The following is a 27095-nucleotide window of genomic DNA, read 5'->3' as shown; positions in this document are numbered from 1 at the left end:
AAAATACTGCATATGTCAGAGTAGAGTTACCACATGAAATTTCTGAGGCTGTCTTTGTGAGACACATTACTACACATGCAGACAGTGTGTCCTGCTTCAGCTTTCCTTGATACACGTAGCTATAGTATGCCCAAAGATTTTTTCCCCCCATTTTAATACAACTCTGTGTTGAACATAATCCAGTCACCCAGCGTGGAAGCAACAACTCTGATGACATCTGCAATCAAAATCATTGACTTTAAATCAGCCAAGCATGAAAAATAACACTTCTGCTATACAGACATACAGAAAAGATATGGCTGTAGCAAAAGTAATCACAGAGTCCTTAAAATTAAGCTCTAACAACATGATCTCAGCCATCTATTCTTTCCTGAGGTGTACCGGGTTATCCTCATCTGAATCAAGGGACTATCTACCAGATTGTTCATTTCAGCAGCACATATTCAACAAGTTCCTAGAGGAAACAGTCATATAAAGCAATCACTGTTTGTATCAGCAGTGTACTGACTATAGTGTTCTTTTAAGGAGCCTTATGTTCATGAGTGTGTTAACCTCCATTTATATCCAAGGGAAATATTAAATGTAACTTTTTCAGAGTAAAAGTACTGAGGCAGGATGCACTAAATACCTGGGGTTTATTTTTTTTCTATCTTACATTTCCACATGTGTATGCCTACGCCAAGGATAAGCTGAGGCAGATACACGGAACCTAAAAATCTAACGTGACAGCCATGGGGTGGGAAAGGAAAGATTTTTACTTGAATGAGGAAGCCAAGCGTACCCTGATGAGGTTGTTTTATAAAATTACAAACTCTAGAATTTTTCATAATAAAATTAAGTATACACATTTTTTTCAACACTGACCAGCCTACTATTACAGTAAAACTTACACAGACCTCTGGGTGGAGTTTAATTAGGAATCTTTTCCTCTTGAAGCTTAATTTACGGACCTTTGACCAGTTGAAAGTATTGATTTTCGTATTACCCTGTATTAAAATGACAACAGGTAAAAGTTGGCAGAAGCTTCAGAAGAGCAGCAAACAAAATTCTGTTGCAGGCATATAGATATACGCATGTGCACACACACCACCTCCCCAACCCATTCTGTTGGATTTTTATTTCTGCTGACAATATTCCCGTAAACAATTTTATCTTCCAGTACAGGGATAGCTGCTACAAGTGTGTGATTTCTGTCTGTGTCTGTGCACACACTATAAAACTGAATGAAAACCTAGAGAACTGGATGGGAAAGGAAGGTTTCAACCTCACCAATATGCAGTATACTTTATGGTATGAGCAAGTTGAGGGTTTCAGTTTATTTAACGTGCTTTATTTTCCTCTAGACACAACTCTAGACATGCTCCTCCAAGCCTATTTTTGTAACTTGGCAGTATATATATACTGAGGAGTACTTGTCACACACACAATGAATCCTGCTGACCTCCCTTGCTCACAAGCCTGTTTATCTGGCTAAAACTGGTCTAAAACCAGGCTCTGCCTTCACCCTGCTGCCTACATCAGCCCTCCCCACACCAGTGGCTCCCAAAGCCTTGGGGTAGGACCCCATCAGCACTCACTACCACAGCAATTCTCCTGTCACCCTCTATAGCCAAAGGGAGATGAAAAATGGTACTTCATGAGAAAGACCCAAATGAGCTGAAATGATGGAAACCTCAGGGGCTGAGAGGCCACTGAGGAGGACCAAGAGGAATTGCAGGACTGCAGTGGCTCCTGCGTCTCTGAGGAGAAGCTGCCCCCAGTAACAAAAGAATGGATAAGACACAAAATGAATGGAAAATGAGTGCCCAAATGGAAATATTTCAGTAGGTCGACTGCCTGTGTGTTTTGGGGGGAGGAAAATAATATGATCACATTCATAAAGAGAACTCTGATCATCAAGTCACTTATTTAATACAACAAAAGTAGTAATTTTAAGTGGTCCAATCACTTCAATGAAACAGCACTTCTATACACCAACAGCAACGTTATTCCAGCAAAAATACACTGTAACATTAAAACAAGTGAAACTGAACCAAAATTCCAGGACTGTACCAAATGAACTGATGTCTGAACACATTTTCAACAATTTTCTGAACAATTTTCAAATAGTCAACAAAAACCTTTCTATTTTGGCATCACAGTTGGTTTTGTGGATTTTGATGCTCCTCTCTCTGCACCAACAAGGGCAAGCTGGGGGCTAAAATGACACTCCCTTGACCATAAAAATGTGCTAAGTTTTAAAATCAGAGACACCTGAAGTTAAAATTAGAGACTTGCTCTCAAGACGTGCTAATGGAAAGACAGACACACATACTCAGTTCGCCCTTCCCACTTTACCTGGAACACCAGCACACCCATGTGTGAAACAGCTAGATTAATTTTGGTGCCCTCGCGATCAGATGCAAGGTGAAATCTGATGCCATACATCTCCAGTTTCCGAGCAATTTCAAGCACTTGAAAGTCTGATTCAGCAGGAGTCTGACCCCTACAGTGAGGAAGAAAAATAAAGTTTTAAGAATAACCTGATTTGCCAACATAGCAAACGCACTTAAGTCTTAACTCTGGCACTAAGTGAGAATTTTCTATCTCATCTAGTTGGGCAGTTTCACTCCAAATTAAGTATTACACTGAAATTTTTGCCATAGGAGCAACATGCAATGGCAGATGACCAACCTAAGACGCATCCCATAGACAGAGGCACCGAAACAAATGTTAACTAGTTCAGAGCTTTTTCAGTTTAGAAACCATAAAGTCAAACAAATCAGAGTTCAATCCACAATCTCCTCCTTCTGCTTGCTTGTACACACATTAATATTAACTAGATAAAAAGTGAGAGGTGAAAGAGCTGCACAGACAGCATGACACAAACAAAGCAAATGTTGCAACAGAATGACCCATTTCAGGTAGGGTTTTGGGACTACATCAGATTTATTATGCTAGTACTATCAGGTGCAATGCATTCCCCCAGTCTTTGGCTGTATGTTTTCCTCCTTGCCAAGGAATCCAGAGATGGATTTTTAAAATGAAGCATCATCTGCTGTTGAAATGACTTTTGAGAACAGGAGGAAGCTGTACCCACATGGAGCACCTCCTTTCTGAGTGTGTAGAGACTATCACAGACCGGCACACAGCAGCCACAGATTCAGCCTTCATTTACTTCTCCGCAAGTTCACTGAAAACAAACAACTGACATTTTGTTTTCCTGCATGACAGAATAGTCCTGTATCTTTGGTTTTTTTTCCCTCCCCCCATTTTTCTCCACGAGAGGGAGTTTCCTGGATTATACTGCTGGCTCTCAGGAACAGGAGGGGTGGCCATGGACCGTGTGTCTGGGCTCGTCAGCAGAGTCACTGCAGAGAAAAGAGGCCCACGGAAAAGAGAGGTGCAGTCCCTGAAATGCCTCTTGCCCAGGACACAGAAGGCAGTGCAGAGCTCTCATGCCACCAAGGTATGAGAGACCCAAGACCCTAATATATGGACCACTCAAAAAATATATGATTTCAACCCAAAAATATATAATTTCACAAGTCTTGAAATGATCTAGTGAAGCACTGGTACTTGTATTGACAAGACGTTTTCTCTACAAGTCAAAACTGTCTCCATCATCCTGACAGGGGGTTTAGGATACTCCAAGAGTAAGCAAATGCTGCCACAGAAATGAATGAGTTCTTGCCACTGAACATACCCCAGTTATGCTGCAAAGTAAAAAAGTCCTTATTATAAACACAAGCCTGTCGCCTAAGGTAGTCTCTGAACTAAAAATATACTGCAAGACAACATCACCACCCAATTTTAGGCACAAATACTGTCCAGGAGAACTAGCTAAGGCAGGAAACCCTTCTCCAGTTCTAACTCCACAGAAACACAAGCAGCACAGGACCTGCCAGGGCACTAGAACCGGTGAGGCTGCTTCGGCCACAGCTGTATAAAGTGACCCCTACATCCCTACTGAAAATTATTAGAAATAATAAATATTACTTTCCTTCCAAGCAAGTGCCACATGAGCCAGCTATGCTAGTGCACTGATTGAATTGTTCCTGCAATGTCCAAGTTCACTAGGATGAAAGTAACAGTACAAGGAAGATGTGGGATAAAAATTGAGTATTATTCTATTTACAACCAACTAGTGCTGAAGCCAGATTAGATTCCTGCACACACAAAGACAAATTTTAAAAATCCTGTGTTCCAATAAATGGCCTTCCTTCCATAAATCTGTGTTTCCTTTCATTAAAACAGATGATAAACTATTTGTAGTATGATCTATTTTCATGTACTGTGTCATGCCAACTACAACACTGGCACTAAATAAATTCTCCTGCTACCCTGACTTGCCTTTCTAGGCATGCTCCTTAAAAACACCTCCCTCTACCTACTGATAGTCCTGTTTTAGATTAAACAACTTTTTGCTCCATATGGAGCACTTTTAAATATAAACCGAGCATATTAAAGTGACTGTTTATTACATCTGAATTTATCAGAAACAGGGATGACAATACATATTAACTGTATGTTGGAACTGTCTCTACAATTCAGAGTGCAATTATGAAACTTATTTAGTATGCTAACATTTTAAAAATGGAAGTTGTTAGAAGAAACAATGCTGCTTTGATTCTTAGGAAAATGCTCCTTAGACTAAAACACACGCATACACAAAAATGCACTGAGAAAGTAAGTCTGAATGCACATACATTTGATGACAGGATTTCAACAGTATTCTATTGCCTTATTCATGCTGGAGGGGAAAAAATAATCTAAAACACTACAACAGGAAATCCAAAGTTTATTTTGCCAGCTGAAGCAAGCTGGGATTCAGCGAAGTTCCTAACCTCACAAGTTCAGCCCATGTTCCATCAGTATTATATGACTGTGTATGTATAAAGGGATCGTAAAGAACAAATACAGAGGAAAAAAAATCTGGTTTCAAATGGAAAAAAACCTGCCAAACTACATGGAGTCTTGTAGTTGCATTTCTACCAGTGTTACCACCACATGTACTAGTTATGTCTAAGAGCTTAAACTGGTAAAGCAGATTTCTCTTCCCTGTACTGAAAGGAGTAATGCTGGCATAAGTGTTTTTATACTGGCTTGAAGTGTTACCAGCATTTCTTCCACAGATTCCTTAACTGCATCAAAACAGCTGAAGTACCATGGTTCGTGTTTATTAAACACTACAAGACAAAAAAGGTAGACCATAAATATTTAATTTTGGCCATAGCTTCCTAAGTTACACTCTGAGAGCACTGTGTGTAACTCCCACCCACACTAATTCCTGCTATTTCTTCTGAACAGAGTGACATTAAGAATGAAAGTGGTGCTTTGTCTTTTTAAAGAGGATGCTAAGGTTGCCAGAGGTTGAGAAGGGGGGTTTGGAAAGGAAGGGAAACAAAAATTAGAATAAAATGGCAACTAGAAAATTGGAGCTATGTAGTACTAAAAATTCTTCATAAACAGTTCAGTGTAACTAATGCAGAACCACTGACTGTTATTTTATGTTCCATCAGATATGATCCAAAGCACAGCACATCTCAGAAAGCACAAAAAAACCATAATAATTTTAAGAGTGTTCTCATGCACACAACTTGTCTGTACCTACCAAAGAAGGAAGAGCCTTGAGTGGGGAAAGCCGGGAGCAATGCCGGGCAGCGCCACAAACAGTTACAAATGAGAAGCAGTTTCTGAGTAATTACCCTCAGATGTTTGCTGCAGACTAAGCTGCACAGACCAGCCTGAAAACAATCTGGTCTAATTTTGTTCATCCATTAAGCAGATAAATCTACTTAATCTTCCCCAGGTCAATGGACAACAGACTATCTATTACAAGTATTTTCCAGCAAAAACTGCTGTCAATGCAATAGGTTTCCGTGTAAAGGTTCCTTACATACATCCACCTAGACAAATATTGGTATGTGATACAATATTCTCATGGCAATCGAGATTTATTCAAAATAAATTTATTCAAAATAAATGCTGTTAAATGTTAGGTGAGCATTTAAATTCACAGAGCATTTAAAACCAGCGTTATATAGATAGTTCTAAAGATAAAGCATCAAAACACTTCATGCGTGGAAATTGTTTAGCCTATGTAGCAACCTGAAGTTACAGTTTTTCTAATTCACAAACAATTTAAAGAATTTGAATCATGGACTAGGCTAACAATTTGTAAAAGGACAAGAAGGATAATAGTGAAGGTAAATATAAATCTATCAAATCTTCTATTTCTTTCCTGATTTAGGCATGTACACACAAACAAAAAAACCCCACAGCCACCTGAACACAAACAAATTATGTTATGTTTAATTCTGGACTAAGGCACCCCGCAGCAAGTATTCTACTCACACTACTTGCAGGAAGGCAGTAAACATTGCATCCTGAGTGTCTGGGCTGCCAGGATTTAACTGCACCACCACCAATACACCATCTTCAAAATATAAACTTTTTTTTAAATAAACTATGTAAATAAGTAAAGTTAATTCAGGCTCTTGCTGAAGCAACTAAGTAATGTGCTATACCAAAAATATAACTCATCCTGTTTACTGTTACCATGTTTGCAAAGTTAAATATAAAAAACATATTTCTGTATTTGTGAAAGTAAAATAAAGGATATTTAACAAAAAATAAGCTTTCAATTCCGATCTTTCTGAACACAACATTCTCAAACATATTGTCTCTTCTTGTGATACAGAATGGATTGGATACACAGATTCTGTTTTATTCAGCTTTGTGTTCTTTTTCTACCACTTCTAGCAGCTACAGTGAAGCAATTAAAAAAAAAAAAAAATCAAACCACAACTTTCTAATGTGAGAGACACTCCATAGCGCCATCCCAAGGAGACTGAGCACCCTCTGCAAAGGCACACGTGTCCTCCTGCTCCCTGGGAAGGCAGCTGCTGCAGCTCCAGCCCAAGAAAGCCAAACCGGTGCTCCCGGCTTGATACGACACAGAAACCCCCTGTAAACTGGTGTATAAGTAAGTGTGTTCAAGGCAAAGCAAGGGCTGCAAAGAAGGAAAACTGAAGCAGAAAGAAGATGATGGAGTAGCGATCTGGAGATGAGCCATCCTGCCAGAAATGGGGTTTCTTCTCCTGGACACTGTTTATATGAAAAGCCTTTGTCAAAAGCAACCATCAGTGGGAGAAAATATCAATCTGCTGAACTGACGGAAATAAAAAATGAAAATAAACCACAAAAATATGACAGACAAGAATTATGAGAGAAGTATTTTGTCCGTTTAACCACACTGCACATCGCCAGGAAGGAGACGAACACCCAAGGTCCAAGCTCCCGCTTGCTCTTTGGAACAGAAACGAGGAAAAATGTGTCTAAACTCTGAGGAAACATGGGACCTTCACAACTCCTACTAAAAATGGAAAAGGTTGGCCAATACTGCCTGGGCAAGGGAAGAGAGAAGAGACGTGTAAGGAAGTCATAGCTATTTTTAGGATTGCAGTGCTTCCAAAATTACATCTCTAACAAAAATTTTTCCAAAGGCGCAGGGGGATTTAAAACATGCATCCAAGGTACCCAGGTATCGCTAACATTCAACTGTAACCTTTTCTAACCACATGCCTCAGCTTTTAATCTTACTGTCATTTGAATGTACACTTCTAAAACACTGCTTTAAAATAAGATTTGCAATCATTTTAATAATATGGTGTATTAGATGCAATTCTCATTGAACTAATGAAAATTACACTTATGAAGCAAGGAATCTTTTCCTGTTAATCTTCCTCTGGCTTCTTCCTGACAGGCAAAAATACAAACTTTCCTTACTATAAAGAATGACTAGAAGTAACTTGTTTGAAAAAAAAGCTCAAACCTAATTAATAACATTACCAGTCCCTGATTGACTTAGAAGACAGTCACCATCTTTACATCAAGAAAAGTAAACCAAGAAAATTCAACACAAACAGAAGCAACTCAATTGGATCCAGGCACATGATTAACAAAGGGCTATTCTGTGCACAGTCTGGATGTACTTAGCCCAGAACTACAAAAACCACATATTTCATCTCAAATTTGAAAGCCATCAGCCTATACTGTATGATGTGATCAAAACCTTTCATGAAACCATTTGTACCTTTAGACTCCACAGCATCTTGCAGCACTAAGTTTCACAATATTGTTATGAGCTGTATGAAAAGGATGTTCCTCCTTTTAGTTTAACTTGCTTTGAAGTTACTGCCTAATTGTTTCGGCACTTCTCTTTTGATATGAGAAAAATAATGAAATATTTCTGTGCAATTAATGGTTTCCCTCGCCCAGCTACCTTCTCCCAAGGTGAAGAATCGCAGCATACATTGTAATTTACTTCAAAATTATTTCAAAACAACATTTAGTTTGTTCCTTCATTGCTTCTACATGCACCTCAGAGGTTCAAAAGCAGAAAAAAAAGTAACAGACACCTAATTTCATCAAGAATCAACAAAGCTGAAATTCCGTCAGTACCGATAATTTCAGTACAACTGAAAATAAGTGATCATAAAAAGCAAATAGTTAAGTACTGAAATTCTCAGGAACTGATTTTCTAATAATACAGAATGCGTCTTAGCCTTAAACACAGATGCTGCCCTAAAAAAATCTCCCTGTTCTGTCTTGAAAGTCAGTCAGCAACGATTTCTGAGTTTACCCACACAGAGCAAAAGGACAGTTTAAATTCCTAATGTAGTATCTGGATTATAACACATAGCCATGCACAATAAACCACGCATGTGGATATTCACCACTAATAAAAGCACTTCAAATTGCTAAAGTCTAATACACAAGGTCTCAAAAAGTACAGAAAAGAAAGACCTATCAGGTTAAATGAAACCTTTATCACCATTTTATCCAACACCTTCTCTTGATTTAACCTGCTGACTCTGGGAACTGCCCAGGTGAGGTTAGGACCATTATGGCAGGTAATAGTTGGAAATTTCTCAGTGCTATTAACCTTGTGTGCCTAAAAGCGTAAAAGAACAAAGCCATGGCAAATATAGATCATTGGAAATGCAAACCCTGATCTTCGGAGCAGTATTCTGGTCACAACAGAGCCTCCCTGTTGGTTGACTTCCCTTTCATAAGCACCATGCTGACTGTCTGCTCCAAATCTTATTATCATACACTGCACGCACAGGACAGATCTTCACATTTTAAGACTAGCCAGATTAGAGCAGAAAACACATGACCTTACTGTACACTGAACGCACATGATGGGTGAAATGAGCATTTCAAATAATAAAAGCATTTGTTTCTGCAGTTCCTGACAGTGTATTGGAGTTAATTTTATATTTGTGGCAAATAGTGTCTTTTTCCCTAATAAACCTTACTTATTTCAAAAATACTCCAGCTGTGAGATAACGTATTGTATAAATTCTGATGCAAGTTATTTCTCCTCCACTCCCTCCATCCTTCTCCATCTCCTTTATGTTTAATGAGTACAGAACTGGTACAATGCAATCGATTTCTAATTACTTAGACAAAAGCAAGACCTATGCATTTGACAGCAAGCTGAACTTAAACTTTGTAGACTGGACATTCCGAAGAATGATTTTGCCTAAAACTACAAGCTCATGATACCTTTCTTTGGTACGTTATTAAAGGTACACTGAAAAATTACTTGCGAAAAACTACTGCCCAACAACTCTGTCCTAACTATGTATCTATTGCTACATTAGACTTTTCTTGTTAGATGTAAATGGTGTTTGACTTACACAATGTTAACATCATGCTATGGCAGAGCATGCTTGGCCTCCACCCAGTGAGGCTACCTGCTCCCCAGGAGTATACATTAATCCTCAACTTACACATGCTTCCTGTGGAACTCCAGAATCTTTCCTTCAATTCTTTCCTGGTTTGGCAAATACTGGTTTGTTTTAAGGTGTTCTCGATCCTCTGATTCATCAAAATCCCCTATTTCAGCTATTACAGAAAACAAAACGTTAGAATAAGAAAAAGCAATGGAAAAGGAACAATGACAGAAAATACTTGGTAAGAAATTAGAGACCCCAAGAGCCAGAACATATTTTCCTTGAAGCTCTTCAAACCTGTGCGTTACGCTTTGCATCCAGCTTCATTTTACAGAAAACTCACATTTATCCCAAGCAGACTTCCCAGGGATTATAGGAGTATTTAAACATCGTTTGGAAAATTTAGACTTCTTGATGGTCAAAGATGTGAGGCTTGTAGAAGACCCGTAAAGCAGTCTAAACACTTCTTCCTTACACATACCTCATACGAAACCAGGATATTTCAATTTAATTTTTCTAAATACATGTAAAATAGTTATGGACAAGCCTACTTGGGAAGAAGTCAAATTAAATTTTAGGAATTGTCCAAAAATAAACACACAGCAAAAAGAGAAAGCAATGTTATGTGACTATAAACCCCCACACCACCTACATCTGGTCCCCCCTTCACATATCCACGTCTTTCAGAAATGATGTTGTGGATTAGGAAGAAATTTAGAGAAGAAAAAAGCATGAATCAAAAGTGCAGAACAGCTTCTATCTGGTAAGACATGAAATGACCAGAAGCCTTCGGCTTGGAGAAAAAAAAAAAGCATGAGGCAGGCAGAACATATGGGAGATGTATAGAAAAATTACAAACTGACAAATACATTTTTAAAAAGTTATTTACTTTTTCTGATAATAAAATATGAAGTTGCAATATTAAATTAAAATGTAAAAGTTTAAAGAAAGACAAAAAGATACATGTTATCCTACAAACCTCCCAAATACTAAGCTGTGAAGCTCATTTTCATGGAAGGATTCCAAAAATATAAGCAAATTCAAAAATTAGAGAAATACATGGAAGCAAAGTTCATCAAGCACAACTAACCAAAGAGATGCAGAGTCAATCTTTGACTTAGGCCACATGCAGAGATTACTGGATGGATGGATAGGTGCAAAGCTATTATTGTGTCACTTGCTGATGGCACACACACAAGATAGATTTGCTCTTCCAATTAAATCACCATAACTAATATGATTATAATTGTATTGTCATATTACAATGCACAATTCTATAACTCATAACTATTTAGCAGTGTACAACGTGAAGAGGTATCATTTAACAGCTTTTGTTCCAAGCCAGCAGAGGCACACAAACCCATTCTGCAGCTCAGCTTACAGATTTGTAAACACTATCATTTGGCTGTTGCTCGAGCTGATTTGGTGTCTGAACCCATTTAAGGTTTTCAACTTGCTCATCTTAAGGGCATGTTTTCAGGTCTTTGGGCGCATACAGACTGAGCGAGCAGCAACACAGAGAGCTTCCAAATCAATCGCTTCCCGTTTCCATTTGCACATCCAGCAAGGAGGAAAGCTGCTTGACAACCATACTGTTGATCTTGTTCTGGCACATTTCTAGTTTTATTTTAGCTCCGTCTCTTGATGTTTATCTCCCCCCGCCCCCAGCCACAGGGAAATTGAGAAACGAAGCCAAGGAAGCACAGAGGCAGATGGGAGCAGCTGTCTGGAAGATGAGGATTCCATCCTCATCTAGTGACCCGGTTTGCATAGCCAGGGAACACAGACAACACGCAAGGGGTTTGGTTTTGTACAGTGTCCACAAAGACAAAGCTATCTCGTAGATAAGTACCAGCCGTTCCTCACCACAGCTAGCCCTGATGATAATCCCAGTGTTCAAAATCAATGGGTTTACTGCGTGTCGAGAAGGAAATACTGCGAGACAGAAAATGCTTTTAGTTACCAAAAGCTTCTGTACGCTATTTAACTCAGGTTAGCAATAGCAACATCACCCGATATCACCACAGTCGGGATACTCACATTGCAGGAGGTGAGAGACCAGAAGAGCGGCCGTATTGTCGCTGCAGGTCAGTCGTTCCTCTGCCAAGTCCCTCTTGATTTGCAATGCAAACAGGTACCTGAGAGAGTTACAAGGACCAGAGTTACAAGTACCACCTCGACACATGAAAGAATGATAAAATGACTGAGCAGTACTTTATAAAACCAGTAACTCCTAATTCTTCCTCGCTCCAAAATCAAGATAACATAGGAGCCTTGCTACCAAGGACAGTCAAATCAAACCAAACAATCCATGGCAATTTATCAGCATAAACACACACACAGGGACAAGGAAGCAGAAGGAAAACCATGCTTTTAACAAGTTTCATTTGTGAAGTAGCAGCAGCTGTAATTTTTAGCTGAAAAGAAACTTAATACTTCAAGTAACTTTATCTATGAGAACAAAGATGAGAGAACATCACTGATAATGAGTGTTCCTGCTAGCACTCAATTTACTCAGTAGTTGTATTTTCCAGGACTACAATGTTAGCAGCCTACAAAGACAGTAAGAAATTAAATTTCCTTTTCTCATACTGCTATACTCATTTAACTAAATAACTGCCCTATCAGCTGTTAAAGCAGAATGGATTTCTGTTTAACAGTTTTGCATAAGTAACAAGCTGCCTGCAAAACATACAAGGATAGAAGAAAAACGTGGCAGCCTTGAAAGCGTGCTGATAAGGACCGACTTAGCAACCTAAACCAATTCTAATATATTTTTATGAATTTAATGCTGACAAGTCTTTTGTGCTTTTCTCTTTACTTGAAAGAAGGTGCAATACAGACTCCAGTAAATTGGCAAGGATTCATTACCATCAACCTTTGAACTGACAGACTGATCAACATTCTTTAATGAATTACTCCCTGAAAGAGAGCAGTAATTTTTTCTTAAAGAAGAATTAATACTATGTAACACACTCTTGAGCAAAGACTTCTATAAAGTATGCTGTTTTCTGTGTATCTGACTGAGCTATCTTGGTTTCTTCAACAGACTCACAATAAGGCATACATATTGTTAATAGCATTATGAAATACCTAGATACTAAGCACAGACCAGAATTCCACAATAAATAATCCATAAATAGACAAAAATACAGTTCCTGCTCCACAAAGTTGTATTTCTAACGAAACTCCTACAAGAAACAGCAATTAACATAAGAAACTGGGGAGAAAATAAAATATTTAGATAGTATTTATCATTACAAGAGACAATCACATCACAGCAGCTGTCATGCTGGTTTGCTCTAAAATAAGTCTGCGGGATAATAAGGAACCTCTGCAGATCTCTAAAAGGAATTTCAATTAAAAGTAGTAAAACTGGGAAAATCACTAAATGAGCTCTTTAAACACTAAAATCCTGGGTTATATCCTTGTTAGAGGCACAGACTTCAAACCATGTTCCCAGGTATTAGCAAGAGGACAGGTCTGCTTAATTTACCAAAGATCAATTAGCATTCGGCAAAGGCAACCCATGATGAGCATTGGTGAAAAACATGAACAGAAAAGCATGTTTGCTCGTTGTACAATATTTAAAGTGTGGGCTTTGAAGTTTAAATGATAAATCACTTATTAAAGTATGTAGTGATTATTTTATATAGGTATTGTTTATAAATTTTAGTATTTCCTCTATGCCCTATCTCTTTTGACAACCTGATGATCGACAAGCCCTAACCTGCACTGTTTTCTGTTTTGAAAAATATTTTTTCTGATAACATTCATCTGCCGACACGTGTCTGCTAAAACCGTGACGCTAACAAAAAGTGCTCTTTTGCTCATAAGTTTTGTTTGGAAGCAGATGCAACGTCCTCCTACTCTTGCCTTCCTCTTATTTCAGTAGGTAATGCAAAACAAATTTTCCAAAAAATACTTTACCTAGTATATTCCTCTTGCAACTGACCCGGGTCTGGAGGGAAAAACTTTACAGCTAGACGAAGCATTGTAGTCTTTGGTCCTATAAGAAAAGTTAGTCATTTCACAAAAAAACTCTTGTTCTTCATAAGTACATGACACATATTATGTGTTCCAGCATGCAGAGAACTATAACGCACAAGAAGCCTGGCCAGCTTTCAGCTTGCCAGCTAATTATAGCGGGCCTATAGGGTATAGATCATCCCTGCCAAGGGAGATCCAGAAGATAGCTTTCAGAGGAACTATCCATACTACTTCCAAGGCAAGTCGACCGTCTCAATGCTGTAAAAATAGTTTTGTGCAACATAAAAGCTATAATACCCCAAAGCACTACTTGGCTGCATACGAAAGCATCGCAGATGACCCAGGGAGAGGTTCCCAGAAGGGGAGGAGGATGGAGACACATCCCACAGGCTCTCCCAACACCAACTGCCACCATTAGAGTTGTCAATGAACTGAATCCATGAGCCTGGCCAGACCCAGCTGGCTTCCCACAGAGATAAAAGTGCATTTGCAGCCTGCTCCCAGCATGCCCATTAATATCCATTTCTTCCCATTTTTAACACTGTTCTTCCCAATCTTGACAACAGGGTGAAAACTAAGGTAACATTGAAATCTAAACAGAATCCTAAGTAACTATTTGGAATAGTCCCTAATGCTCTGTGTAACATTTTACAACAAGAACACCCAATTGTGACTGGACCCTGTTAACAGTTTCAGTGTCACGACTCAGCCTACTGAACCAACTGACTCGATGATGGTTTTGGAGGAATTGCTGACCACACCACAACTGGGCACCGCTGTTCTGCTGCTGCTTTTCCTGTCTTCAAGCAGGAAAGGCTGCGTATTTTGCAGGCAGTCAGAGCACTAGCCAACCTTTCCTTACAGAAGCCTACTGAGCATCACCTCACATTTGCAGGCGTTCCCCGGAGAAGCGAAGCCCCGCTCACCCGCCGCAGCTCCCCTGACAGCACCTTCGCTCAGCTGCGACAGACCGAGACCTGTCCCCAGGGTGCACCTTCCCCGGGGAGCGAGGCCTCGAGCATGCGGAACTGGGGGAAGGCAGGACAAACCAAGGAAAGATGGATCCCCTCTAAAAGGCAGAGAAAGACCCAGGAAGGGAAAAACCGCAACCCCTCCTCTTGCTAGACTCTCCCCTGGGCACTACAGGCAGGATATCCACATGTTTCATGACCCGACTGATCTTCAGCCAGCCCTGCTTACGTGTGACCTCCAGAGGTGCCTTCCAGCCCCATCCACCCCGGGACTCTGCGTGCCACTGACATTTCAAAGCAAGCTTGGCCAAATAAAATTTAAAAAAATAATCAAATTCGTTTGAGCATGTTGGTAGGCACAATCCAGCCTGCTTTAATTTATTTTAAGCACCTACATCTCCTAAAGCTTGATGAAATCAAATTTAACCCCATCAATCCAAAGTACACTAATTTCTCTGTCTGGAATACCTGATTCACATACACCAAATGTTCCTCCACTCACCCTCTCATTTGCTAACAGGGAAATAACAAACTTTGCTTTCTGCCAAGCAGCTGAGAGAACTAACTCTCAAACTATCACAGCTGTCAAAGGAGCAGGTCCCAAACTCCAGTCTCATAATTACCAAAGTTCTGGTGAACAAAATAACTAAAATCTGCATCCTAATCACAGTGCACCACTTACATCAAGTGACAGTAAATATTAAAAATTAAAAACATAATACTGCATATTTGCTTCTGCAGCACAACTCCTTTCTGTGTTTTTTTTTTTTTTCTTCTTAATCTTGCCTTTTCTCTATAAAAAAGCCCCATTCTAATTAGGAAAAGAAACACCGGGCCAGTCTTAACCAAGATGCAGAATTTAAGAAGCCAAATCTGAGCAAAACCAAGAACAACAACAACAAAAAAGTCAGGAAAAATTACCCATGCAGGTACCATGAACACAACACTATAGAAAACTGGCAACACCTCAGAGAAGGTACCCAAATGCCAGGCTGATGCTGCATGCCTGCTGGGAAGTCGAAAATTTGGAGCTAAGCTCTTTGCCTTCTGGAGTGGTTTGGTAGTGAAACTGACTGGATTCATTTGAAATTAATCAAAAATTAAATCCTTATCATACAACACAAAGTTCTATGTATCTCAGAATAAGCCATTAGCCAAGACTAATTTGAAGTGAATGTTAATAATCTAGATCTTTTGGTTTTAGAAAGCACATCACACAGCAATCACCATCAACATTAAACTAACAGGTTTGAGCTGTATTACCTTAAAGCCCATGGTAACATCTAACATTCCCCTACTGCTGGACTAAAAGGTACAAGGTTAACTCCAAAATCATTAAATTCTAAAAAAATCAAACCAACCAAACAAAAAACACAACCCCAAAAAACCAAAGAACCACCTCAACGAAACTTCTTAAAGGAGAATATAGGAAAAGCTCATCCATCCATGCCGAGTTCAGGCATTTCTTAACAGTATGAGAAAACTCAGCAGATCTCATTCTTACAGAGTTTTGCTTTCCCTTGGGAAACACCCAGCAGCCACACGCAGAAGGGAGCAGAGTGCCTCTGTGGCACTGCTGCCAGGCCAGCCCGCATCCAGGCAGCCCAGAGAGAGGGGCACCAGGGAAGGGCAGCCCCAGCGTGGCCAGGGAGCGTTACAGCTGAAGCCAGGACAGATGTGGCTAACCTTACACAGCTGTATTGTCAGATGTAAATGTCCTCCCGTTATTGCAGCTTACTTAATCCCTTACTTCTGACATGTCCACACCATCAGGTAGTTAAATTAATTATCCTCTTAAGGCTTTGTATTCAGCAGTACTATCAAAGGAGTTTTTAGGAAGATGCTCCTGTATAAATCATATGTCAGCTACCAGATTCAATGAAAAAGCAGCTTAAATTACTATACATACAATTAATGTTGTAATTGTAAACACTTTCAAGGCTTTCTACAGTCATATCTCACTTCAGTTTTAAAAACAGCAGAACACCAGGAAGGGATTCAACTAGCATAAAAAGAAAAAAAAAAAAAAAAAAAGAGCTCTCACCCAAGCTATCAAAACTTCACAACTTTAACATTGATTTCAGAACTTGAACACATACCAGACACCATGGCTGGTGTCTCCTACAGATTAAGGTTTAAAAAATTTTAAAAGAAAACTTCCAGTGTCACTCACAACGTAATATGGATGGTAGACCCCTAAGCAGCAGGGCAGCCATAAATTTTAGCACATCTCCATGGTTTTAGACCATTTTAGAACAACATATGTACCATCAGGGAACACACGGCCATCAGCCTATGGTCTAAGGCCAAGTTTCCCCAATTTATATGGTATAAAAGATGCTACAGAAGGAGTAACCAAGCAGCACTGCAGACCTGTGGTCCACAGGATCTTTTGGCTAAGACATAATTCCTCCCAGCCAGGAGCACCGGAAAAACAAGACAAGCCTAACTGCATGCAGCATATAAAAAGATGGCACTCCAACAATGGGGGGGGAGGCAGTGGCAGCAATTGAGTGTGAAAGTATTATATAACCTCCTAAGGAAGCCTTCTTTTATAGCTGTCTGGTTCTTCTGCTTAAACAACGTCAGTAAAAGTTAAAACCATGGCCTTAAAGTTAAAAAAAAAAAAAAAATCTACCTAGAAGTGGTGATTCTTGTTTTCTGGCAATCAGTTTTAGGCAGAAGAGTAACTAAAAACTACTTCCCAGTACTCATTTTCAACATTTTTCAATTAAGATTTTGAAAGGAGTAGGAATCCACCACACCCTCCTGATCTTGTTTTTCCACAAAGCCTTTACAATCAGAAACAGAAAACAAACACACAGTTTAACCCCATTGAAAAGGAAAAAAAAAAAATTGATCTAATCTTTCAACACCAGAAGACCTGTGTTCTTCAATTATTTGTAGCCTTTATAGTGCATCTCACATTATTTTTTAGAGTAGCATAAAGCAAAGATAGCATCACTATTGCAATATCCTCCTGGCCAAAGAGCAGAAACAAATTTCACAACCGAAGCAGAGAGGACTCTGAAGCTGCAGCCACCCACTGGCTGGGAGGTCCCTACCTCTCTCTCTCAGCAAAGCTGCTCCTGAGCACATTGAGAAAGTTGTTGAGAATAAGATGGGAATACCCATCCTGGTGAATCTCCCTGCGTGGCAGCAAGCTCTGAGTGCAGCTTTTTGCAGACCTTCCGAAAGGTGCATCAGCACTCAGACAGGATCTCATGACTGCAGGTGCTACCTCCTCCCACCCAATGGGGGCAATAAGCCAGAATATTCCTTTTTCTTTGCACCATAAACCAACACAACTTACGAAAGCTCACAAACAGCAAATGTCATGTTTCACTTATATGTAACACCAGCTGACCCAATCTATCTAGATACTCATCAAAGAGAAAGACTCATACCTTGAGTAAGTTTCCATTCCACCCACCCCATACTACATATTAAAAACGTCAGGTTTGCATGCCCGAACAGGAACCACTATCACCCCCACACCAAGTACAATTTTCAGGGAAGCATAACCAGTAAATCAAGTAGTAATTGTGAAAGCAACCCACATAAAGCAGATGCAAATTAAGGAAAACTTCCTTTTTTAAAACTACTTACTCCGTACTTGTTTAATAACAGGTTTCATAGGTTCCAGCCAAATCTGAAATTAAGGAAAAAAAAATTTACAAACTGACATTCATATTTGAATACAGTATGAAAATATCAACAGTAAATTCAAATAAAGCAGTAATTTATGAGTATGCATTTCTTCCTCACTGCAGTAATTCCTTTGCTTTAAAAAAAGTGTACTTATCTATTTGAATTGACACTTATCATGCATCAATAGAGAGACCACTGATCCATGGTTAATGCTCATTTGCACAGAAGAGGAGCCAAGTCAGCAAAAGCACAGCACCACTGGCAAGAAGACAGAACTCATGCCAAAACACACGCCTGTAGACAGGACCCAGGCTACAGAATTACAGGAGGTCTGGAGAACATGACAAGGTCCAACTTTTTCCCCTTCCATACTTTGTCCATCTCTCTACCTACTCAATTTTAACTTAATATTTATTTCCCACAAATTTTTCTCTTTTGACAGGTACATTTTTAAAGAAAGATTGTTGTTGTTTTAGTAAAAGCAGCATCCGTAAAACTAATGCAAAGTATTCTGGAAGCTTAACTTTTTGTCAGGTGTTTTGGTTTTGTTTTTTTTCCTCCCCCAAATTGTAACAAGACAATTATGTTTGGATCTTACTAGTTACTTCTCTGTCTGAGAGAGAGCCAAGGATTTCAAGAACCTTACTAGATTCAGAAACACTTTGGGTTGTTTGCAGAAGAAATGGAAACTAAACCAGCTTTAGTGTATTTCCTTGGCTCAAGAGCAGCGTGATTAGTGCCACTAGATTTCTCTGTGTTCTCAGTCATATTTGTTGTGTGCATCCTAAAACTAGAAAAAGTCATAGAAAAAAATAATGAAGACAGTTTTGGGAACATTTTTCTAATTTAGAAGCCACACTGTCCTCTTTGCAAGACACAGTGACTTACAGAGGGTCAGCATTTACCTACATCAATGAGTTTAAAAGCTTGCAGGTCTCTATATCTGCTGAGGTTTATATTTATTAGAGATGTCCATAATGACTCTTCAGGGAAATTATTGAAGACTGAATTAACTGAAGATAAATATGAACACTAGCAAAATTACACCTTGTAATATGATTTTATAAGCGCTCCACAGACTACACTTTGAGTTGATGTTTCCCCTTTCAGAGGGAAGGCGGATTTTATTTACGTCCCTGAAAGCAGGAACATCAGCAACTATTTAACTGCTTTATATGTTTTTTGAGATTTAACAAGAAGTACAATCTGATTTCTTCCCTCTATTAGCTGTCGTTCTGGTGAGCAAAGCAGATTTACAAGAATCAAAGAGATAATCCTACAGAGGACTCCAGCAGACTTTGAAACTTTTGACATTCAAGCAACTGCATTCACCCAACCTTTTTCTTATACCAAATTCGTCAGGGAACTGTACATACCCAATATGACTGGATGTTCTGGAACTCAATGCCAAAGTAGTCTGATTCAATCAAATTCAGATGCTTGTAAACTTCTGTCAATAATGTCTGGCCATAATATTTTGACTAAGACAAAAAAAAAAGAAATACAGTGAGATTAATCTGAATAATTTTACAGCAAATTAGAAAAAAAATTGTGGCATCTTTAGAAACTGTAGAAAAATATCTCAAAGATTTCTCATGTTATTCTTGTCACGGTAACATGCAAACATCCAATATACAGGCACAGCTCCACACAAACAACTTTTACAGAACCAGAGGAACTCAAGATGGAAGGGGGCGTCGGAGGTCATCTGCATCCAACCTCCTGCTCAAAGCAGGGTCAGCTATGAGACCAGACTACATCAGCTGCAGACCATTTGCAGATCCTTCAGTAAACCAATACCATTTGTTTGTGTAGCTGGATTGTGTGACTCTCCCCCAGCTGCAGTGGACTGAAGCAGGGACTGCCAAAACCCTGCTCAGATCACAGAATCATCTGGGTTGGAAAAGCCCTTGAAGCTCCTCCAGTCCAACCATGAACCTCACCCTGACCGTTCCCAACTCCACCAGATCCCTCAGCGCTGGGTCAACCCGACTCTTCAACCCCTCCAGGGATGGGGACTCCCCCCCTGCCCTGGGCAGCCCATTCCAACGCCCAACAACCCCTTCTGCAAAGAAATCCTTCCTAAGAGCCAATCTAAAATGCAGCCTAAACGTCTAAGATGCATACCCCCTCACTCGTACCAACACCACGGACCGTACGGCCACACACAACTTGCACACTAGTAACGTATGCAGACGCTCTAAGCGAGTCCAAGACAGCCGAGACAACCAGAATTTACCCCTGACCTAGGAAGTGCCAGCCATCCCCGCAGGAAAGCAAGAGCTGCACCAGCAGGACTTCGTGGGGCCGGGCTGGCCGCTGCCAGGGATCACGCTGACTGACCGGAGGCTGCTCATCAGAGCACATGCGAGGCCTTTGCTAAGAGAATTAGAACTTGTCTTCTACAAAGGAACATCTTCGAAAAACCATAACCCTAATGTTTTCTAAGTGTTCAAGAAAACCCGAGGTGATAGATTAACAGATAAACAGGAAGGCTGTAGCTCCCTGCCAAAGAAACCAGTGGGAACCCAAACACCCTCCTCTCACACCACACCTTCACTTGCAGGGAATCCCTCCCTAAGAAACCCACTCACTAGCCCTTTCCACAGTCAAGTTAGGTGCAAAGCCACAGAACAGAGATCAGCACAAAGCTGCTACAGTAACACAGGAGAAAATGGGAAACTTTCACATCACACCCACAACTACGCTTGGATCTGCTTATTAAAACATACAAGCTTGCTGTCAGCATCTATTATTGCATGACTGTAGCAGCCACCACAAGAAAAACAGCATTTATGAATCCACACATCAGTCCCTCTGGATTACACAGAAGAGAATCCAAAGGGCTTTCACATCCCTCAGTACCTGTTCCAGCAACACACAAAAGCTAGCAGGATGCAGTGGGAGGTACCATGGCAACTGACATCCATGTTCTACCTTGGACCATGGAGGAATAATCCTGTAACTGCGGCAACAGGGTCTGGCATCACTCTGGCCAGCCAGGTCATCCAGCAGAACACACCTCGGGCATTCATGCCACCAAGGTCTTGTTTATTTGGAAAAGCCAGAGTGCCAGAAGACTATGACTTTCCCATCATAGCAGGCACACAGTTCTGTATTTGACTCTTCAGACTCAGAATGATGTATCTCTTAAAAGTATTAGGTGTTATAGTAAATTAGTAATAGAATAATTTAATAAAATGTGCAAATGAAAATATCTAACAGAAAGAATGGGCCACTTGAGGTTAAAATAAAGAGGGGTTTAAAAAGCAAAAAGATGGTGAAAGTTGGGGTTTCATGTTACCGAGATGCACAAAAATTCAAGAGTAATTGCTTCTTACGAGAAAAAGATTAACTGATGATGTTTTTAGAAAATACCTCTGTACCACTTTAAAAACAAAAAACCCCCAAACAAATTTCAGTGACAAGAAATATGACAGCTCTGCAGTACTGCAAATCTGAAATAGCTTTGGTTATTGCACTGCTGTGAATGGAGCTGGCTGAATCCAACACTCTGACCAAGGAGGAAAGTACAGAAACAGCACAGAGAACAATACAAGATCGCCTCATCCTTCTCAGTCATGCTGTCACAAGTCACGGTTATCTGTAAGGGCAACTATGGGTGGGAAGCATAGGTCAGGCAAACCACCTGGCACAAACACCATTCATTCAAGAAGTTTCTTGGTATCATGCTGGATCAGGCCACTGATGCTGAAACCCTCAAATAAAACTGCAAGTCAGGAGAAATGATCCAGTTCTTTACCACTTGAGTGGATACAGAAATGCCTCATTGGGAGATGACACAGTATGGTGAGAATGAACACTCTCCTCTTTTTCTGGACAAGTTTTGTGATGTATAAAATGGCATTTTCTTTGTAAGAACACAGTTGATTTTTTTTTTTTTTAGCCAAAATCTGTGCTTGCAGAAGACTCTGTGGGTATGGGCTTTGGTTTTTAAATGATGACAATGAAATAAGGAATGATACAGGTGATAGTAAGCCACATCTTCAGTAAATAAAATTCTTGCTCTTCTGTCTACAGGCTTGCTTCTCAGGCATGTTACAGACTGCTTGCCACAGGACACACATGCTCCTGGAGAAATGCACTCTGAAAATTAAATTTTTAACTTTCAAATGAAATACATTTCTTGCTTTGCACTTGTGAGTAAATCTTAAAATAGTAACAGAAGAAAATAAGCTTAAATATAGTAGGATCCTTTTTTTCTTTTTAAGGTACAGATACACATGCATTTATTATTATTGTATGTCTGCTCTTCACAGGCACCACAGATATGAGAAAGGAATGCTCTTTAGCCAGTGGTATTTGTGGGGATGCAGCGATACCCTGACTGACCCCGTATACTTCCATCTGCAGAGGCTGGCACACACCAGGCTGCCTTTTCATGGCCAGATCCATTAACTTCTAGAAGCCATTGACCAGGAGATGTCCTGTGACCCCAAGCCTCTGATTTCTCCTTTGTGAAACAAGCAGTAATTCTGGTTCCAACCACCTTTTGTTAGAATTCATAAACTTGGATTAACCTGTGAAAGTCACAGTTAGACAAGTGACCAGACAGCGGTAACTGTCTGGTAAGAGTTAGACAAGTTTTACAGCCAAACTGTGTGCTGTGTTGATTAAGGAAAGTGCGTCCTGTCCATGGCTAGTTCTATTGGCTATCAACTCTAATTTTGGGTGTCATTTACAATAACAAGTTAAGAGAAACCTCATTCTAAGCGGAGTATCATTTCATAGTACTTCCTTCAAAGTGTAAAGCAACAATAACAATGCCACGCTTTAAAACAACAGTATCAATTTAATTTCATTTTATTTTTAAATAAAATTGGTTACAAAAGCTTGAGACAGAACACAATCTTTTATTATTATGTCTCAAATGCTGTGGGAAAACTTTTGTTAGAGCTATTTAGTTCCTGAAATTGTTTGTTACATTTATAACCATCCTTTCCGAAAAGCTTCTTTAACATTTTGAAGTTGACAAAAATGGAAGTTATATAGTGGGTAGCTCCATGTCATTGTTTAATCTGCATAAAAGCAGCACAAAGTAAAATTTTTTAAGTAATTACTGTAATTTTGACGTCAGGGCAAGAAGCTGCATGAATGCATTTCTGAAAGGTCCCGTTTTCAATACAAACTCACAACACAGCATACTTTCCATTCCAAACTTCTCAATTACTCTTTATATGCTGCCAAGACGACTACTGATATTACTGAATTACTGAATTATTCCACACAAAAAAGAAATAAAAAAACCCCATAGGGTAAAAAAAATTAAATAGGCAGCTAACAAAAGCATTCCCTAGTGACCCAGCTCTAACTGTCCTACAGACAATTTTAACAAGTCATCACTAGAAGACTGTTCAGTACAATAGGTTTTTTCAAATCAATTTGTATATTCAGAGGGAGCCTGAGAAGATCCCTCAGAGCTGTGCTGGCAGGGTATCCTGACAGGCAGTGATGCTACAGAGGGCCCTGCACCGGCCCTGCGTGACATTCCCTGCCCACACACAGGAGTGATGCCTTCAGACCACGCTCAGTGCTAAGCCAGCACCAGGCAGGAATAGAAATTAGTAAGAACAAACATTTTAAGCTGAAGTTTCTTGACTGAAGGAAGCATCCGTATTTTTTACTCAGTCAGAAAAGTAAACATATTCAACATCAGCAACTTTTAGGACAGAGGAGTAAAATGTAAATTTAAAAAAGTTGGAACAACAGTTATTTTCATCATCCCAACTGTTATTTCTTACTTTCTTAAACATCACTACCTACATGGCAGATCCTCCCTCTGCCGTAACGTTTTAGCTTAGGAAGACAGAAAAACAAATTAGGAATGTATAGCCTATGATTTTCAGTAGACCATAGTTCAGTACCATCAAAACCAATTCTTCCTCAGTAACTCCCAAATGTGTCTTCCAGAACATCTTAACTTTCTGCTTCCACGTATTTTAACTTAAAACCAAAAAAAGCCCAGTATTTTCATAATGAGTAGTATTCTCATATTCCAAAATGGACAAACTGCCCTTGCTCAGACTTTCCAAAAATGAAATCCACTTTTGGCAGCAGTTAGGCTGGAGGGGGAAAAAAAAAAAAAAAAAAAATCAGTCCAAAAGCCAAGACTTTGGGAAAAAATGGAGAGTTGTAAAGCAGAAGTACAGAATGGAAACTCTTTTGCAGCCAGAGCCGGAGGAGCCACTGGTCCCCAACTTCAGCAAACACCAGCTGACCTTGGATTTTGTGTTACAGAAATCTGCAACTGTTGGGAGACTTAATCCTCCAGTAAACAGTGTAACTGCATGAGAGGAAGAAGTTTATATTTGACATCATCACTGACAAGCGGCCAACACGGAGCACCCTGCGAGCGGCCAAAGAGAAGTGCAGGCATGAAAAGTAAACTGAACTGATTTAAATAAAGACCCCTTCACCATTCATGGATTTTTTTTTTTTTTTCTTCTGTTGGTGCACTTTAGAGGTCTTCCTCATGACAAAGTGATTTCTCATCTTTTAGCAAATTAAAAAAAATGACAATCGGTAACTAAACATAATAGTGACACTAGACTTGTTATTTCCTTTCCTAACCAGAAATATACAAACATTTCAGTGAGTTTATAGCTCTGTTTATCCACAGCCCTTTTGTAATCTGTTAGATCTCTGTCCAAATGCAGTGCAATACATAAAAAATGTCTTCAAAACTCCCTATTAATAACTATCATCAGTGCCACGTATAAACAAAAACAGGACTGGCAATTCCTGGCAGGAATAGCGAGAACTGTTCAAGCAGCCAGGGATCAGGTTAGGAAAGCTAAAGCCCTAACAGAATTAAATCTGGCCAGGGATGTCAAAGGCAGCAAGAAAAGCTTCTATAAGGTATATCAGGGATACAAGGAAGACTAGGGAAAACGTGGGCCCCCTCTAGAAGGAAACAGGAGACCTGGTTACCGAGGACGTGAAGGTGGCTGAGATACTCAGTGACTTTTTTACCTTCGTCTTCACTGGCACGTGCTCCAGCCACACTGCCAAAGTCGCAGAAGGCAAAGGCAGGGACTGGGGGAAGGAAGAACCGCCCACTGTAGGAGATCAGGTTCGATACCATCTAAGGAACCTGAAGGTGCACAAGTCCATGGGACCTGATGAGATGCATCCATGGATCATGAGGGAACTGGCGGGTGAAGTGGCTAAGCCACTATCCATCATACTTGAGAAGTTGTGGCAGTCCGGTGAAGTTCCTACTGACTGGAAAGGGGAAACATTTTTAACAGGGGAAAAAAGGAACTTCAGGCCAGTTAGTCTCACCTCTGTGCCCAGCAAGATCATGGAGACGATCCTCCTGGAAACTGTGCTACAGCACATGGAAAATGAGGAGGTGATAGGTGACAGCCAACACGGCTTGACTAAGGGCAAATCGTGCCTGATGAATTTGGTTACATCGTTGGTGGATAAGGGCAGAGCAACTGAAGTCATCTGCCTGGACTTGTGCAAAGCATTGACACTGTCCCTCACGACATCCTTGTCTCTAAATTGGAGACACACGGATCTGATGGATGGACCACTCGGTGGGTAAGGAATTGGCTGAATGGTCGCACTCAAAGAGCTGTGGTCAACGGCTCGATGTCCAAGTGGAGAGCAGTGACGAGGCTCAGGGGTTGATGTTGGGACCATCTTTGTGGGCGACACAGACAGCAGGATCGAGGCACCCTCAGCAAATTTGCCAACAACACCAAGCTGTGTGGTACAGTCAACACACTGGAGGGAAGGGATGTGCCATCCAGAGGGACCTGGACAGGCTGGAGAGGTGGGCCCATGAAAACCTCATGAAGGGCCCAGTGCAAGGTCCTGTACATGGGTCAGGGCAATCTGAAGCACAAATACAGGCTGGGCGAGGAGTGGATTGAAAGCAAACCTGCAGAGGACTTGGGGGTGTTGGCTGACAAGAAGATCAACGTGACCTGGCAATGTGCGCTCGCAGCCCAGAAAGCCACCCGTGTGCTGGGCTGCATCCAGAGCAGTGTGGGCAGCAGGGCGAGGGGGGGATTCTCCCCCTCTGCTCCGCTCTCATGAGACACCCCCCACTGCAGTGCTGGGTCCAGCTCTGGGGGCACCAACATCAGAAGGACACGGACCTGTTGGCGCAAGTCCAAAGGAGGGCCACGAAGATGACTGGGGGCTGAAACACCTCTCCTATAAAGACAGGCTGAGAGAGTTGGGGTTGTTCAGACTGGAGAAGGCTCCAGGGAGACCTTCTAGCTCCAGGGAGATCTAAAGTACCTAAAATCCAGAGAGGGACTTTTTACAACAGTGTGTAGTGCTAGAACAAGGGGTAATGGCTTTAAACTGAAAGAGGGTAGATTTAGATTAAATATAAGGAAGAAGTTCTTTACTGTGAGGGTGGTGAGGCCCTGGCACAGGTTGCCCAGAGAAGCTGTGGCTGCCCCCTCCCTGGAAGGGTTCAAGGCCAGGCTGGACGGGGCTTTGGGCAACCTGGGCTAGTGGAAGGTGTCCCTGCCCGTGGCAGGGGGCTGGAACTAGATGAGCTTTAAGGTCCCTTCCAACGAAAACCATTCTATGATTTTATGACAGGTTCCAACTACAGGTTATTTTACTAACACCAAAAAGGGTTTGCAGTGCATCTGACAACCTATAGCATATCAAATGCACTGCCTGTGACGTCAGGGGATTTGACTCTCTTGTACAGGGTCTTCCCCACTGCCTCACACCACCACAGTCCCGACCCGCCACTTAGTGAAGA

The 27095-nt window shown here is 40.5% G+C and overlaps 1 protein-coding gene across 5 annotated transcripts in view; it reads right to left on the bottom strand.

Moving 5' to 3' along the window:
• Window positions 1–27095, bottom strand: part of FARP2 (FERM, ARH/RhoGEF and pleckstrin domain protein 2) — an 82291-nt gene that overhangs the window by 38925 nt on the left and 16271 nt on the right. For all 5 annotated transcript variants that reach the window (XM_074833335.1, XM_074833337.1, XM_074833334.1 and 2 more), the window contains 7 exons: window positions 19714–19818; window positions 18296–18338; window positions 13656–13734; window positions 11766–11863; window positions 9783–9897; window positions 2338–2485; window positions 897–986 (listed from right to left, as the gene is read on the bottom strand). In XM_074833335.1, the coding sequence (XP_074689436.1) occupies window positions 897–986; window positions 2338–2485; window positions 9783–9897; window positions 11766–11863; window positions 13656–13734; window positions 18296–18338; window positions 19714–19818 (678 nt within the window). The remainder of the gene's footprint in view (window positions 1–896; window positions 987–2337; window positions 2486–9782; window positions 9898–11765; window positions 11864–13655; window positions 13735–18295; window positions 18339–19713; window positions 19819–27095) is intronic.

The sequence above is a fragment of the Strix aluco genome, chromosome 9 (assembly GCF_031877795.1).
Source record: "Strix aluco isolate bStrAlu1 chromosome 9, bStrAlu1.hap1, whole genome shotgun sequence".
Taxonomy (NCBI): Eukaryota; Metazoa; Chordata; class Aves; order Strigiformes; family Strigidae; genus Strix; species Strix aluco.
The sequence above is the reverse complement of the archived record's forward strand: the minus strand, read 5'-3'. Positions and strand labels throughout refer to the sequence as shown.